Source organism: Mobula hypostoma, chromosome 2, assembly GCF_963921235.1.
Source record: "Mobula hypostoma chromosome 2, sMobHyp1.1, whole genome shotgun sequence".
Lineage (NCBI taxonomy): Eukaryota > Metazoa > Chordata > Chondrichthyes > Myliobatiformes > Myliobatidae > Mobula > Mobula hypostoma.
In genome coordinates this window covers 175,167,124-175,183,141 of record NC_086098.1, presented here as the reverse complement: position 1 = coordinate 175,183,141, position 16,018 = coordinate 175,167,124, and the positions used below count along the sequence as shown (strand labels likewise).

Sequence of the window (16,018 nt, the reverse complement as noted above, 5' to 3'; positions counted from 1 at the left end):
CTTCAGCAGGGCGTGATGAAGCCCAAAGGTCAATCTGAAGTCCAGAAGTCAAAGCCCGATGGCCAAAGCCCGGAGACTGGAGACTTGTCCTAATCTGGAGGGCTGATCATGCGGGTGGGTAGGTGGGAATGAGGTAGGAGAGGGGCTTGTTATACTATTATTGTTTGGTTGCTTGTTGTGTACTGTGTTGTTCTGAACATTGTGGCAAGATATGTTGGCGCCAGAATGTGCAACGACACTTGCGAGCTGCCCACAGCACATCCTTTGCGGCCTCCTCTACATCAGTGAAACCTGACGCAGATTGGGGGACCGCTTCGTCGAGCACCTCCGCTCCATCCACCACAACAGACAGGATCTCCTGGTTGCCACCCCCTTCAACTCTGCCTCACATTCCCATTCGGATATGTCCATACATAGCCTCCTCTACTGCCATGATGAGGCTAAACTCAGGTTGGAGGAGCAACACCTCATATACCGTCTGGGATGTCTCCAGCCCCTTGGTATGAACATTGAATTCTCCAACTTCCGGTAATTCCCTCCCCCTCCCTTCCCCCATCCCAGTTTCACTCTGCGCCCTCCTCCAGCTGTCTATCACCTTCCTCATGGTTCTGCCTCCTTCTACTACCCATTGTGTTTTCCCCTATTCCTTCTTCACCTTTCCTGCCTACCCCCTCCCTGCCTCCCCTCCCCCACCCCTTTATCTTTCCCCTTACTGGTTTTTCACCTGGAACCTACCAGCCTTCTCCTTCCCACCCTCCCCCCACCTTCTTTATAGGGCCTCTGCCCCTTCCCTCTACAGTCCTGACGAAGGGTTCCAGCCCGAAACGTTAAGTGATCATTTCCACAGATGCTGCCCGACCTGCTGAGTTCCTCCAGCGTGTTGTGAGTGTTGCTTTGACCCCAGCTTCTGCAGAATATTTTGTGTTTACATCCTTAGGTGTGTTGTTAATTTAAATGATTCAGTTCATGGTGTACTTCCATGTGATAAATAAATCTGAATCCTTCATGGCTCCTACTGCACAGTAAAGAGACGTCTGTGTCCTTGGAGGACAATATAAGAAAAATGAGAAGTGGAGGGAGGGATGAATAGATCTGAAACTCAAAAGTTTAGTATTGTTAGAATGAGTTGTTTTTTATACTTTTTATATAATATTAAGACTAAAGTACAGTTTTTTTTTTACTGACACAATTTGTATTTTTAAGCAACTCATGCTTTTCACAGTATGTGGTGGTTCGTCCCCACTTACTGGCAGAAGGCCGTACACCTTTTCATTTTATAATTGGCTAAGTACTAGCCAATTACACATGCTATAATTGTTTAATTACATAAACTTTTGATTGGATTTTGTATCTAAGGAATTTCTGTTATTTGGATTACAAAGGTGATAGATTTTTCCAAATCATCAGCCGTCCTTTGAATCTATTCAATCTCTGCTTTGCTCCTCAGCTCCTCACTTAAGTTTCAAATGCTCTGTACCTTTGTTTAAACTTTAAAATAAATGACTGTAAAGAATCGAAGTTTCTCATTCATTCTTGAACTCCAAAAATAACCCAGGGGTTGAAAATTACAGACATATGACAACATGCAAAAATAATGCTTTTGATTCTTAAAACTCCTCCAAGAGGACAACTTTGTTGTTGGGTTTGAAGGCTTGTGTGCCTCAGTGACCTGGAGAGCTAATTGGCTGGAGTCAGGGCTTTATGTTTTGGCTGTCGGTAGGGTCACCCATGCCAAACAGGTCAAAGGGTAGAGGCCAGAGAAAGAGTGGTCCACTGGTCCTCCAGGTTCAAGGGCTCAGCTCAGGGCTAACAACACCGAGTGGTAAAATTGTTACGGAAACAGCAATGAAGAATCCTTCTACATCTGTGTGCGACAATATTTGTGTGCCAGAGATGGAAGACCTTCATTGCTGCCCTAAGTGGCAGTGGATGGGCAGTAGAGATCTTAAAAGTGCTAAATGAGGAACAATCACCCACTTTACACCATATCACACCCACTTTATAACCACAAGGAAGGCTCAACTCACATTATCGTCTATCAAAGAAAGATAATTTATGAATAGAAGTTGACGTACTTTTCACATCATTTGTAGGGTCAGTGTGCCGATAGATGTACCCTTCCAGGTAGGACTGAAACTTGGGCGAAGGAGAGAAGAAGGCCAAACAGATGGCCATGAGTTCCCAGCCGGAGGCTAAGCTTTGGTAGCAGAGATTGTCTGTGGTCTGCCTGCAGAGCTGGATGTAAAGTTCATCTCGAATGCCCTGCATGGTCCAGCACTTGGTGACGATCATGAGGGCAATTGGAAGCCTCTCCATCCGTGTCTGCCTGTCACCCATGTACATCTGCACAAGCTTGAAGAGCTCACAGGCGTCTTTCTTGATGATCCGATCGCTGGTGACCAGCATGGGCTTCTTGATGGAGCCTCCAACCCAGGACAACATGTTGGCAATGGACAGCCGGCGCCTAAAGATGCCCCGGGTGTGCATGTTCAGATGCTTGGCCGCCCAGTCTTCCATACTCTTCTCCGGAAGGGGCTTGCGCAAGGTGGTGTACGGAAAATGATAGCCCACATTGATAGTCTGTCCACCTGAGTTCAGTTTACGATTGCCACCCACGTTCTGGACCTAGAAGTGAGGGATAAAAATAATTTAACTCTACTTTTGCTTGTAATGTGGAACATAATTGCATGCATCAGCATTTACAACAGAGAGCAGAAGGTGGTAAACCTACGGAATTCATTGCCACAGATGGCTTTGGAGGTCGAGTCATCAGGTGTATATAAAGTGGAGGTTGAGAGGCTCTTGATCATAAAGATGTGAAAGATTATGGGGAGAAGGCAGGAGAATGGGGTTGAAAGGGAAAATAAAATCAGCCATGGTTGAGTGGCAGACTTGATGGGCTGAATGGCCTAATTCCACTCCTATGCTTTATAGTTTTATAGTTTTATGGTCTTATTAACAAGACTTCATTACGCAGGCTGCTTATTCCATTCAGTCGATGAGCAAGACTTTGATTCACAGCCGGAATGGAGGGACAGTTAATTACCCAATCTCAGCTCTGGACCTCAATACCCTTGCCCAGTAAAATGCCAGCAAGCTCCCACACATTATAATATGCTAAGGACTAGATAACCTGTTTCCAGGGTTTGTTGGCTGAGAACTTAATACTGAGTTACGGAGTTTACTCCCATATCTTGTGCTCACTACAGTTCAGATAACCGAGGAGTCACACTTCTCTCCGGCACCTTGAGATTTGCAAGATTCTGAACGGATGAGTGTTACGTACTCACAAAGCAAGGACAACGGAGTAGAAAGAGAACCCTGGAGCAAAGAGAGAGAGAGAGAGCGCCCTCTGCAGGTAGGAGGTCCAAATGATTCACTGCGTGGGGCCTCAAGGGGCTGGGCATTTACGATGGAATGGGAAAAGGCTTCTTTTCTCAGGAGGGTTGCAAATCTTGGGATTTCTCCACCTTGCAAATTTATGGGTGCTCAACATGTTCAAGGCTAAAACAGGAGCGTGTCCGAGGGATATGGGAATGGTGCAGAACGCAGCTTGAGCTACAGGAGCAGCCATAATCTTGTTAAACAGCAGCATAGTAGAGGGAATTTCTTCACTCAGAGGGTAATACGAGTGTATGGAACAAACTACCGGCGGAAGTGGTGGATGCCGGTTTGATTACAACATTTAAGAGAAGTTTTGGATAAGTACACGGATGGGAGGGGTATGGAGGTCTATGGTCTGTGTGCAGATCAATGGGACCAAGCAGAGTAACAGCTCGCATTCCATTCGAAATGATCAGTCCCTTACACCTTCGTTCTCAACACCTGTCAATGCAGAAACTTGTAAATCTCAAGGTGACAGAAATGGGCTGAAGAGCCTGCTTCTGTGTCGTACAGCTCTGATAACCTAGGGATTCTAACGTTCTTACAATGGTGACCCGGGCTGTTTTAGACTACAAATACGTTAGCTTTGACTGACGTTCAAGTTAATTCCACCCAGCCACGGTACCAGGAAGGACTCTCTAAATGACCTTGGTGTGCACCAAAGGTCAACTTGTTGGGTGCGGTCTTTCATTGATTCTACTGAATTCCTTGTAGTTACTGTGGTTGCCTGCAAGAAAATGAATCTCAGGGTTATATATGGTGATATATATATATATATATACACACACACACACACACACTTTGATAATAAATTTACTTTGAACTTTGACATCTGATCTGAATTCCTTTCCTAATCAGCATCCGCTTTTCTCAGAACAAAGAGCATGTGTTGATATTTATTGAGATACAGCACTTTCCGGCCCTTTGAGCTGTGCCACCAGCAATCCTCAATTTAATCCTGGCCTAGTCACGGGACAGTTTATAATGACCAATTAACCTGCCAACCGGTAGTCTTTGGACTGTGCGAGGAAACCAGAGCACGTGGGGGAAACCCATGTGGTCACGGAGAAATTACAAACTTCTTACAGGCAGTGGAGGGAACAGTGCACTGGGCAAGGCAGTGGACCCCACCGTTGCCACCTCACTCCTATTTGTCCAATATCCTGCCAATATTATTAAGCCTTACACCTATACAACGGTCACTTGAGAGAGATTCTCAAGTGGCTGGAGAAAAATGGAGAGCCAAATGTTCAATGAATCAAAAATATTCTGGTTCCCCTCATTTTCGAGCCTTGGAGATAAACCTCTCAGAATCTGAGAATGATCTCGCACTGAAATCTACACCTGGTTCAACAAGTTCCTGATCAAAATCCCACTTCTCCATTCATTCTCTTCAGTTTCTTTAAAATGCCAGCCAATTCCCCTTGAAAATTTACAGACTTTTTTTTGACAGTTGGCACGATACAAACCCTTGCTGTGCCAGAACTCTTTACCACAGCTTTCTCTTGAACACTAATACCATGAGTTCAGGTTCTCTTTCTCCTTCCCCAACCCCCCCCCCCAGGAGATACAAAATCAGTCGCTAAGATCAAAAGCATTGCAATTAAGATACCACAAATTGGGCACAGAGAGAAAAAAACATTAAGCTGCATTTCCTTCATGTTTAATTCAGTTCGTGTTGCTGCTGAAACATAATTATGACAGAGATATACAGTTTTTAAAATTTACAACGAATTTTTCTCAGGAATTTACTCTAACTGCTCACCCATTAATTGCCGAAGAATCCCCCTGAGATGCTAGCCTATTCAAACAGCTGGGAAAGCATTGATTTCTCTGGTTCTCATGCCTTGCTGGCCCCTCACTTAAATGCCTTAAGGACATTTCCCCACAATTGGAAACCCTCTGAAGGAAGAACTACTGGGGTGAAGACCACCGAAGTTTATTTTTATAAGTACTGTCTTAGTGACCCGTGCATGCTCAAAAATTCTTTACATCCTGGCTTTTGAATCTCACTTTGTGCTTTTTTTTAGGGCTTTTACAAATAGCTTCAAATCTCTTGGGAAGTGAGGGGCAGGGATGAATGAAATAGAGCTGATTACTTGCAGTACCCAGTCACTGTTCTCTCTCCACCCAAGTCCCAGAGCATTAGGTAAAGTTGATCTCGAGTCTGGCCAGGATGACAAGTTCTATGGTTGAACTATTCGCCAGTGTCACAAGTCTGCGTAATGCTGGCAGGTAGCTCAGCCACAGAGCAATTCATCCTAACATTTAGGGTAATGACTGTTTGTGAAGCTGCTGGTTCCACACCAGCAGGTTCAGGAACAATTAATATCCTGCAACCATCAGGGTTCTGAACCACGATGGATAACTTCACTGACTCCGACTCAACTCCAAATTGACTCCACAGTTTACACTGACTTTCAAGGACTCCACAACTCATGTTCACAGGATTATACAAATTTTTTATCTCCACAATAAAAATTGCACCACAGTAAGCATAGTGGTTAGCACGACGTTACAACAGCTCAGGGCATTCCCGAATTCGAGTTCAATTCCTGTGCCATTTTGTACGCAGTCTCTGTACGTGCTTCTCGTGGAATGTGTGAGTTTTCTCCAGGTGCTCCGGTTTCCTCCCACAGTCAAAGACTCCCCAGGTAGGTTAACTGGTCATTGATTAGGTCAGGGTTAATAGTGTTTGTCGAGATTGCTGAGGTGGTGTGGCTCGAAGGGCCGGAAGGCCTACTCTGTGCTGTATCACTAAATAACTAAAATCTGTCTTCTTTTGCACCTTGGTCATTTGTCAGTATTTGTTTGTGTACAGATTTCATAAATGTTACTGTATTTCCTTATTTACTTGTTAATGCTTGCAAGAAAATGAATCTCAAGGCGACATGTACGCACTTTGATATTTACTTTGATTGTGAGTATTTAATGCTTAGATTAACTTGTGTAAACTGGCTGCTTAGGCAAGTCACTGTAACTGTGGAACAGTGTTGCCCAAAGATTTAGTTTGAATCCCAATCTTGGGTGCAGGCTCTGTGGAATATACGTTTCATACTCGGTGCTGTAAGGTTTCTCACACATCCCACGTATGCAGCAGGTGGTTAATTAGTTCCTAAAAATCTTTCCTCGGTGTAGCTAAGTGGAAGAACTGTCAGAGTTGATCACATGTATGTTACAGACCATATTACAGAAGGAACAAGATTCATGGGATTACTTTCCTGTGAGCTAGTATGGACCAAAGAGGACAAGAAAATACCTCAGTATAAGTAATGAAAGCCCGACACAAGTAGACCAGATCAGGATCCGGAATAGTTTGGGAAACAGGCTGCAAACCAAGTGCCAAGCAATCTCCCAACACTGCACATTGTCGAGAGAATGGTGCAGCAAGACCCAGAGAGTTACTAAGAGTTCCAGAGAAGGATGGGTTAGCAAGGATTAGTGACTTGTGGGGTTGTTACTGAATCTTGGTGTTGAAAGCGTGACAATGCTTGCAGACTGTCCCCAGCACATCCTCAGATTGTGTTGGTCAATGATGCAAACAAATCACATTTCACCGTATGTTTTGATATACAAGTGATAAATAAAGCTAGTCCAATCTTCCAAAAACATTGCTGCCTACTGGGCAGAAGGAGGTTCAAAATTTAAAGTAAATTTATTAACTAAGTACATAAGTGTGACCATGTACAACCGTGAGATTAATTTTCCTGAGGGCATACTCATACTTGAGTGGTGGAGTGGAGATGTGTCCCTACCAAAGGAGGTGCAATGCAATCCCTCCCCTCTGCTAGCCTGCAGGTCACCCTTGAACAAGGTGTTGCACCTGCTTAGCCCCACCCTCCCCGATCAGTGTCACGAAAAGCCATGGGAGCAGGTGGTCGTATGAGCAGTTGGTGCAAATCACAAGTCCTGGTTATGCAACCACTGACACCAGAGAGACAAACTCTGAGGAGTATTGATAATGGCTGGGGTTACTTGTCTTGTAAAGACACTCCCCAGAAGGTGACAATGGCAAACCATTTTTGCAGAAAAGTTTGCCAAAAACAATCATAGTCATAGGTAGATCATGATCACCCATTATTATGTGACATGGCACATAATGATGATGATGATGATGACATTCAATAACTCTGATAACTAGAACATAATAAATTCTAAAAAGAGAAAAAGAAATAATAAGTGAATAAATAAATAGGTAAATGAATATCAGTGGAATATTTCTCACTAAATATCCATTAGTGAGACTTGGTTGCAAGAGAGGCAGTACTAGCAGCTCAATATTCTGGGGTTCTGTTATTTTAGACATGACAAAGCCGGAGGGGTAGCATAACTAGTCCGGGAAAACGTCACAGAAGAGCTCCATCAGGACAGATTCAAGACCTCGATTAGTGAGGTGTTAAGGGTGGAACTGAGAAGTAAGAAACGCATGACCATATTAGTGGGGCTATATTACAAACCACCCAAAAGTCCTGGCTATTTGGAGGAATAAATTTATAAAGAGATCGCAGACTGTTGCAAGAAACACAAGGTTGTTATTGCAGTGATTTTAACTTTATATATATTAACTGGGAATCTCACACTAGGGCTAGAAACCATAGAAAGGGTGCAGAGGAGATTTACGTTGTCTGGATTGGCGAGTATGCTTTATGAGAATAAGTTGAGCGAACTCAGCCTTTTCTCCTTGGAGCGACAGAGGATGAAAGGTGAACTACCAGAGGTGTAGAAGATGATGAGAGGCATTGATCGTGTTGATAGTCAGAGGCTTTTTCCCAGGGCTGAAATGGCTAGCACGAGTGGGCACAGTTTTAAGGTGCCGGGAAATAGGTACAGAAGAGATGTCAGGGGTAGGTTTTTTTTTTAAACGCAGAGAGTGGTGAGTGCGTGGAATGGGCTGCCAGCGGCGGTGGTGGAGGTGGATACGATAGGGTCTTTTAAGAGACTCCTGGATAGGTACATGGAGCTTAGAAAAATAGAGGGCTATGGGTAACCCTAGGTAATTGCTAAGGTAAGGACATGTTCGGCTCAGCTTTGTGGGCCGAAGGGCCTGTATTGTGCTGTAGATTTTCTATGGTTCTATGGCTAGAAAGGATCGAGTTTGTCAAATGTGTTCAGGAAAGTTTCCTTTATCAATATGTAGAAGTCTCAATGAGAGAACGTGCGATACTGGATCTGCCAAAAGGGCAGATGACAAAAGCTTGTGTAGGGGAACACTTTGCATCCAGTGACCACAATGCCATTAGCTTCAAAGTAAGTACACAAAGAGATAGGTCTAGTCGGTGGCCAATTTTGCTGGCATCAGAAACGATTCAGCAAGCTTGGCTGCTTTCTGGTAAAGGTGTAGTTGGAAAGTGGGAGGCCTTCAAAAATGAAATGAGTATAAAGCTTGTATGTGCCTGTCAGAATAAAAGGTAAGGATAACTAGTGTGGGGAACCTTGGTTTTCAAGAGATATTGAGGCCCAGGTTAAGAGAAAAAAAAGAGGCGCACAGCAAGTAAAGGCAGCTAGGAACAAATAAGGTCATTATGGAGTGTAAGAAATGCAAGAGGAAGAAAGAAATCAGGAAGGCCAGAAGAAAGCATGAAGTTTCTCTAGCAGACAAGGTGAAGGAAAAACTTAAAGGACTCTACAGGTATGTTAAGAGCAAATGATTGTTAGGGATAAAACTGGTCCTCTGGAAGGTCAGAATGGTAATCCATGTGTGGAGCCAAAACAAATAGGGGAGATCTTATATAGGGGAGATAACGCATTTACTTGGGAGACAGATAGAATCTATAGAAATGAGGCAAACTGGAATCAACTTCATGGACCCTGTATAGATTACAGACGAGGGGGTGTTTGCTACCATGAAGCAAATCAGGGTGGATAAATCCCCAGGGCCTGAAAAGGTGTTCCCTTGGACCCTACGGGTGGCAAGTGCAGAAATTGTCGGGCCCTAGCAGAGATATTTAAAACATCCTTGGCGACAGGAGAGGTACCAGAGTGTTGGAGAATAGCCGATGTGGTTCCACTGTTTTTAAAAAAAAGCTCCAGATGGAAACCAAGAAATTATAGGCTGGTGAATCTGACATCAGTTGTGGGAAAGTTATTGGAAGGTATTCTAAGGGACCAAATATGTAATCATTTGGATAGACATGGACTGATTAAGGATAGTCAGAATAGCTTTGTGTGTGGTAGATCAAGTCTGACCAATCTTGTTGCGTTTATTGAAGAAGTTACCAGGAAAGTGGATGAAGGCAAGGCAGTGGATGTTGTCTACATGGACTTTAGCAAGGCATTTGACAAGGTCTCGCATGGGAGGCTGCTCAAGAAGGTTCAGTCACTCAGCATTCAGCACGAGACATTGGCTTGTGCCAGAAGCCAGAGTAGTTGAGGGTTGCCTCTCTGACTGGAGGCCTGTGACTAGTGCAGTGCCACAGGGATTGATGCTGGGTCCTTTGTTGTTTGTCATCTATATCAATGATCTGGATGATAATGTGGTTCACTGGATCAGCAAATTTGTGGATGACACCAAAATTGGGGGTGCAGTGGACAGTGAGGAAGGCTATCATGGCTTACAGAGGGATCAGCACCAGCTGGAAAAATGGGCTGAAAATGGCAGATGGAATTTAATGCAGATAAGTGCTATGGTTTTGTTGTCAGCAGGACCAACCAGGGTACACCTTACACAGCGAACAGTAGGGTGTTGAGGAGTGTGGTAGAAGAAAAGGATCTGGGAATACAAGTTTGTAATTCATTGAAAGTGGCATCACATGTAGATAGGGTCATAAAGAAAGCTTTTGGCACATTGGCCTTCTTAAACAAATGTATTAAGTACAGAAAATGGGATGGTATGTTGAAGTTGTACAAGACATTGCTGAGTCCTAATTTGGAGTATTGTGTGCAGTTTTGGTCACCTACCTACAGAAAAGATGTAAACAAGGTGGAAAGAGTGTAAAGAAAATTTATAAGGATGAACCTGAGTTATAAAGAAAGACTGAATAGGTTAAGATTGTATTCTTCAGAATGTAGAAGACTGAGAGATGATTTGATATACAAAACTATGAGGGGTATTGATAAGGTAAATGCAAGCAGGCTTTTTCCATTGAGGTTGGGTAGGATTACACCAAGAGGTCATGGCTCAAGGATGGAAGGTGAGAAGTTTAAGGGGACAATGAGGGGAAACCTCTTCACTCAAGAGGGTCGTGAGAGTGTGTAATGAGCTATCAGCGCAAGTTGTCCATGCAGGCTCTAGAAGTTTGGATAGGTACATGGATAACAGAGATACAGGGGGCTATGGTCCCAGTGCAGTCTGTTGGGAGTAGACAGTTTAATGGTTTTTGCCATGGACTAGATGGGTTGAAGGGCCTGTTTCTGTGCTGTAATTCTCTATGACTACAGAAAGCCCTGTTATAAAGACAGGGTAATTGGATTTTGCACCGTCAATTGAGGGAGAGGATGGTATTAACCAGCTGACAACTCAAAACCATACCATTTAAGATGTTATTTTAAAGTAGCTTTTGTGGCTTCTGAGCGTGTCAGTGTGGTTTCAATATCTCATCTGAAAAGTGTCACTGCAAACTGCTGAGTACTCTCACAAACCCCAGGGCTGGGGAATCAAGAACTAGAGGGCATAGGCTTAAAGTGAGAAGGGAGGGACATTTTGTTTTACACAGAGGGTGGTATATGTGTGAACTGTGGTTGAGAGGGAAAACAAATCAGCCATGATCATACAGCAGAGCAAATGGATGGGTGAAGTGGCCTAATTCTGCTCCAGTGTCGTACGGAATCAGCTGCCAGAGGAAGTGACTCAGCCAGGTAAAATAACAACTTTTTAAAGGTGGTTGGACTGGTAAATGGATTGCAAAGGTTTAGAAGGTTATGGGCCAAAAATTGGCAAAGGGATTAGCTCGGATGGGGCTTGGTTGGCCAGAAGGGTTTATTTCTGTGTTGAAAAACTCAGGGCCTGTACTCACTGGGAAGTCAACAAGAATGAGGGGAGATCTCATCGAAACCGATCGAACGTTGAAAGGCCTCGATAGAGCAGAATGGGAGAGGATGTTTTCTATGGTGGGGGAGTCTAAGACCAGAGGACACAGCCTCAGAATAGAGGTACATCCATTTAAAATGGAGATGAGGAGTAATTTCTTTGGCCGGAGAGTGGTGAATCTGTGGAATTCGTTGCCACAGGCAGCTGTGGTGGCCAGGTCACTGGGAATATTTAAGGCAGAGGTTGATAGATTTTTGATTGGGATACGGGGAGAAAGCAGGAGACTGGGGTTGAAAGGGAAATTTCATCAGCCATGATGAAATGGCAGAGCAGACTCATGGGCCAAACAGCCTAATTTTGTTTCTACATCTTATGGTCTTTTGGAAATTACATTCCAATTGTGCACCAAGTATCCAGCTTCCAACTATTAAGCTCAAGCACACAAGTTAAAAAGAGGCGCCTCTTACCTGTGGTGTGTTCCGAACAGGGCTTGGTAACGAAAGACTAATCTGACTGGTTATGCTTCTTTCCAATGAATTGCTGGAAAAATCCACCTTTTCAAATGTTCTTTTCTGACGGACAACTTCCTGCCGCGTTGACAGTTCACTATCAACTGAGGCTCTTATCTCAGAGTTCAATTTATGCAAGGACCTGTTGCTGGCTGCAATGTTGTCCTTTGAGCCGAGGTTAGCGTACTGCCTGAGGTGGCGGCCTTCAGACTGCAGGCGAATCTTATGAATGTCTGCCAGAATACAACTCTCGGCGATGTCCGCGTTCAGGCTTGCCTGGCTGCCCCTGACCTCCGCGGCCCGGCCCACCACTGCGCGCATCTCTGCCATCAGCTTCTCGTTCAGGACGTTGAGCTCACTGCTGCTGCCCAGGGACCCGGGCCTGGCCTGGCCTGCCGCGGTCCTCCTGCCCTTCCTCCGCCTCAGGCTGGGAGAAGGGCCTGTCGAGTAGCCCGAGTCCTGGTGGCTGATCACAGACGTTGGGTACTCCTGTGACTGCATGCTGCTCTGGCGACTGTGTAGCTCATTGCCTTTCAACGAGTTTGCGTCCAAGATCTTCCACTGTTGCTTGTTGTGGTCCTTGGCCACCAAGGGTCCTGAGTGAGTTATAGAGCTGTTGCACGTCCCATTCGGGGAAGGGGTCTGCTTTGAAGCTGGGTCAATGTTTACCATCTGTTTAATGTATTCTCTGCCGACTGGACTGTATTCCGTGTTGGACGGCTTCCTTGTGTGTTTATTGATACCCTGTGGCTGAAAGGCAGAGTTCTGAAGCAGCTTCGTCGGCCCCTTTTGTGACGCCTGGCTAGCGGTCTTCTGGGCTGCCGCTTTACCGCGAGGAGCCCCCTCCGGCTCTACCTCCATTGGCGGCTCGTCGTAGATCGGCGACTCAATTGGAGGCTCATCATAAATGGGAGCTGCAGAGGCACACTTTGGAGATAGAGGCTGCGCTTGCCCGGATTGGGCCTTCTGGGGGGTCTGGTGCTGAGGGCCGTTCGTCAACACCAGACAGAAGCCCCCATTCTCGGTCTTCTTTAGGTGAAGGGATGGCTTGGACTCGAGGGCGGTGGGGGCCTTCCCCCCGAGTGGGAAGCAGGCAGCCTGTTGCGCTTGGGCCTGGCTTGAGGTTCTGGCCGAGTGGGGCTTCTCCGCAGTGGCTGATGTTATGTTCTGTTGCTGGGTTACTGAGCCGTGTGAGGAGACCGAACTCGTTCCACTGTCTACTTTTACCAGCATCGATGCCTTTGTGCCTGGGGCAGGCTGCCAGGTGGGATTTGTCCTGAGGAAGAGGAGATAATTTTAGCATTACATGTTCCTCATTCCGGCATTAAAAATAGCAATAAAAACTGGAATAATTAACATTGATGTACATCATTACTATGATATACTGAGTGTACAAGTGTTTCATGGAATTCAGGCCCAGAAGCACCACACAGGAAGCACATATCTCACTATGTGACCCCTGCAGACTCTGTCAAGGTGAAGTGCACATGAAAATGCAAGTTATAATTGTGGTAGGTTTATTGTGTCACTAGAACATTACAGCACAGGGCAGGCCCTTCAGCCCACAATGTTGTGCCTGCCTTTTAACCTACTTCAAAATAAACTAGACCATCCTTCCTACACAACCCTCCATTTTTCTATCATCCATGTGCCGATCCTAGAGTCTCTTAAAGCCCCCGAAACATCTACCTCTACCACCACCCCAGCAGCATGTTCCACTAACTCACCCCTCTCTGTGTAAAGAACTTCACTCTGACATCCCCCCCACAACATTCCTCCAATCACCTTAAAATTATGCCCTCTCGTATTAGCCATTTCGACTGTGGGAAAACACCTCTGGCTATCCACTCAATTTGTGCCTCCTGTTACCTTGTACACCTCTATCAAGTCACCTTTCTTCGTCCTTCTCTCCACAGAGAAAAGCCCTAGCTCGCTCAACCTATCCTCATAAGACATGCTGTCTAATCGAGGCAGCATCCTGGTAAACCTCCTCTGCACTCTCTCCAACATTTCCAAACCCTTCCTATAATGCAGTGACCAGAACTAAGCACAATATTCCAGGTAGCTGTGGTTTGAAATGTTCTTAAACAGCAGTGATGGAAAAATCACTGGGCAGTGCAGCTGGTAGGGAGGTTGAGATGCACAATATTCTATGTGAGGTCTAACCAGGATTTCATAGCGTTGCAACATTACCTCACGGCTCTTGAACTAATACGCGCACACACACACACATACACATAAAATTTGAAGATCTCTATTTACTGGCTAAGAACATACTTATTTCAATACTGTGTACAAAGTAAAAAAAATATGAACGGTGTATTAACATAGAACATAGAACAGTGCAGGCCGGGGTAGTGGTAGAGACGGCCACATTAGGGGCATTTTTAAGAAACACTTAGGTGGGCACATGGATGATAGAAAAATGGAGAGCTCTGTGGGACAGAAGGCTTAGATTGAGCTTGGGGTTGTAAAGGTTGGCACAATCTTGTGCTGAAGGGCCTGTACAGTTAGTTCTATGAAACAGGTCAGTAATGATAAAGCTGATTCTGATGTTGTCCATTTTCAAAATTTAAGCATTGGATGAACCAGAGAGAAGCTGGTCGACAAGCCTTCAGGGTGCAAAGGTTGACACTGTACAAAGTACGAAACCCTGTCCATGTTAAAGCTGCATTTATGGCTTTGTACCTATGCCCATAATTTCAGAAGAATGTCCTTGGCCCCATGGAGTGATCATCAGCACTGCTATTTATAGACAAGAGGAAGTGATGGAATTTCGTTAGTAAGATGCTGAGGAAAGCTGCAACCTTAAATTAGCTTGTGCTTTAGCCTTGGCTCTGAAAACAGATGGATAAGGGCAGGACAATAAGGTCACCTGTTTGTCCTGGGGTGCAGGAACGGCACAAAATAATAAAATAATTCTAATGGCAGTCGTTAATACTCATGGAAAATCCATCCACAAATTCCAAGGCAGTCGTTAATACTCACGGAAAATCCATCCACAAAGGAATGCTTCACTGTCGGAGGTGCACACCTGGACAAAATGCTGAAGAACTAAGAACTAAGTGTTCACAAACATGAGAAAGTCTGCAGATGCTGGAAATCCAAAGCCACACGTCGAGGGAAAAGCCTAAACAGTCGACGTTTTGGGCTAAGACCAGAAGTTGACTTTCATATTGCCATTTATGAGAACTCGCTGTGCACAAGTTTGGCTGTTAAACACCTGGAGATGTTCTGAGGTTAAGCACAGGGATATGCAAATACACATAATTTTTACAATATCTTCACCCAGCCAATCAATGTCAATTCAGTTACTGTCTTAATTTCTTACTTTCCAGAACAAGGTAAACGCAGCATCGATTCAAACCTTAACTTCCCAGCTCTTCCAGCTGAAACTCCGTACAAAAACGAGCAGACTTCTAACCAGAAAGCCAGCAGAGAGAAAGTAAAGCATGCAGTGGAACAGGGCCAAAAGGAACAGAAAGGTCTGTCTTCCTGTGTACACTTAGTATCGGAATGTGGACCTATTGGAACAGTCCCTTCTCAATGGTTTAACTCTTAAACTGAAGTAACAATATTGCACTGGAGATAGTTTATTTGTATTAACCCTGTGAAATCGATTTATCATTTCAAACACTTTTTTTTTGGATGAACTCTCAACCACTGATAAAGAATACAGAACTTTTCAGAATTTCGGTCTCTTGAGAACACCACCTGTGCTGACCATGATGCCGATTTCGAAGTTCAAAGTAAATTTAGCACCAAAGTACGTACAGTACAGTACAAAAGTTTGAGACACATATATAGAGCTAGGGTGCCCAAGACTTTAGCACAGTACTGTATTTGTCAGCATGAAGTGAAAAGCGAGTTTGTAAATCTGGCGGGAGCAAAGGATGTTGGGATGGCAAGGGTAGAGTGTCACGGCAGCGGTGTGGGACAGGTGGCAGAGGAGGAGTGCCAGGGGCAGGGGGTAGCACAAATGCAGACACACCCAACCCTGTGACACCAGGCAAGGTCATTTGATTCTAAACAATCGGTTCATTGATCATTACCAAATACCTTTCTGGTGCTTTCCGCTCCCTCCCCTCCCGCTTCTCGCAATGATGATTCCCCTCTCCCTGCCCCTTCCCACTCTCAGTCCACAATAGAGACCCATATT

At 44.8% G+C, this 16,018-nt stretch overlaps 1 protein-coding gene across 4 annotated transcripts in view; it reads right to left on the bottom strand.

Moving 5' to 3' along the window:
* LOC134342688 (rho GTPase-activating protein 39-like) overlaps window positions 1–16,018 on the bottom strand; it is a 234,955-nt gene that overhangs the window by 34,557 nt on the left and 184,380 nt on the right. For 3 of the 4 annotated variants that reach the window (XM_063041107.1, XM_063041108.1, XM_063041111.1), the window contains 2 exons: window positions 11,818–13,135; window positions 2,076–2,625 (listed from right to left, as the gene is read on the bottom strand). In XM_063041107.1, the coding sequence (XP_062897177.1) occupies window positions 2,076–2,625; window positions 11,818–13,135 (1,868 nt within the window). Of the gene's footprint in view, window positions 1–2,075; window positions 2,626–11,817; window positions 13,136–14,847; window positions 15,094–16,018 lie in introns of all 4 variants that reach the window. The other variant, XM_063041109.1, reaches the window with a different exon arrangement.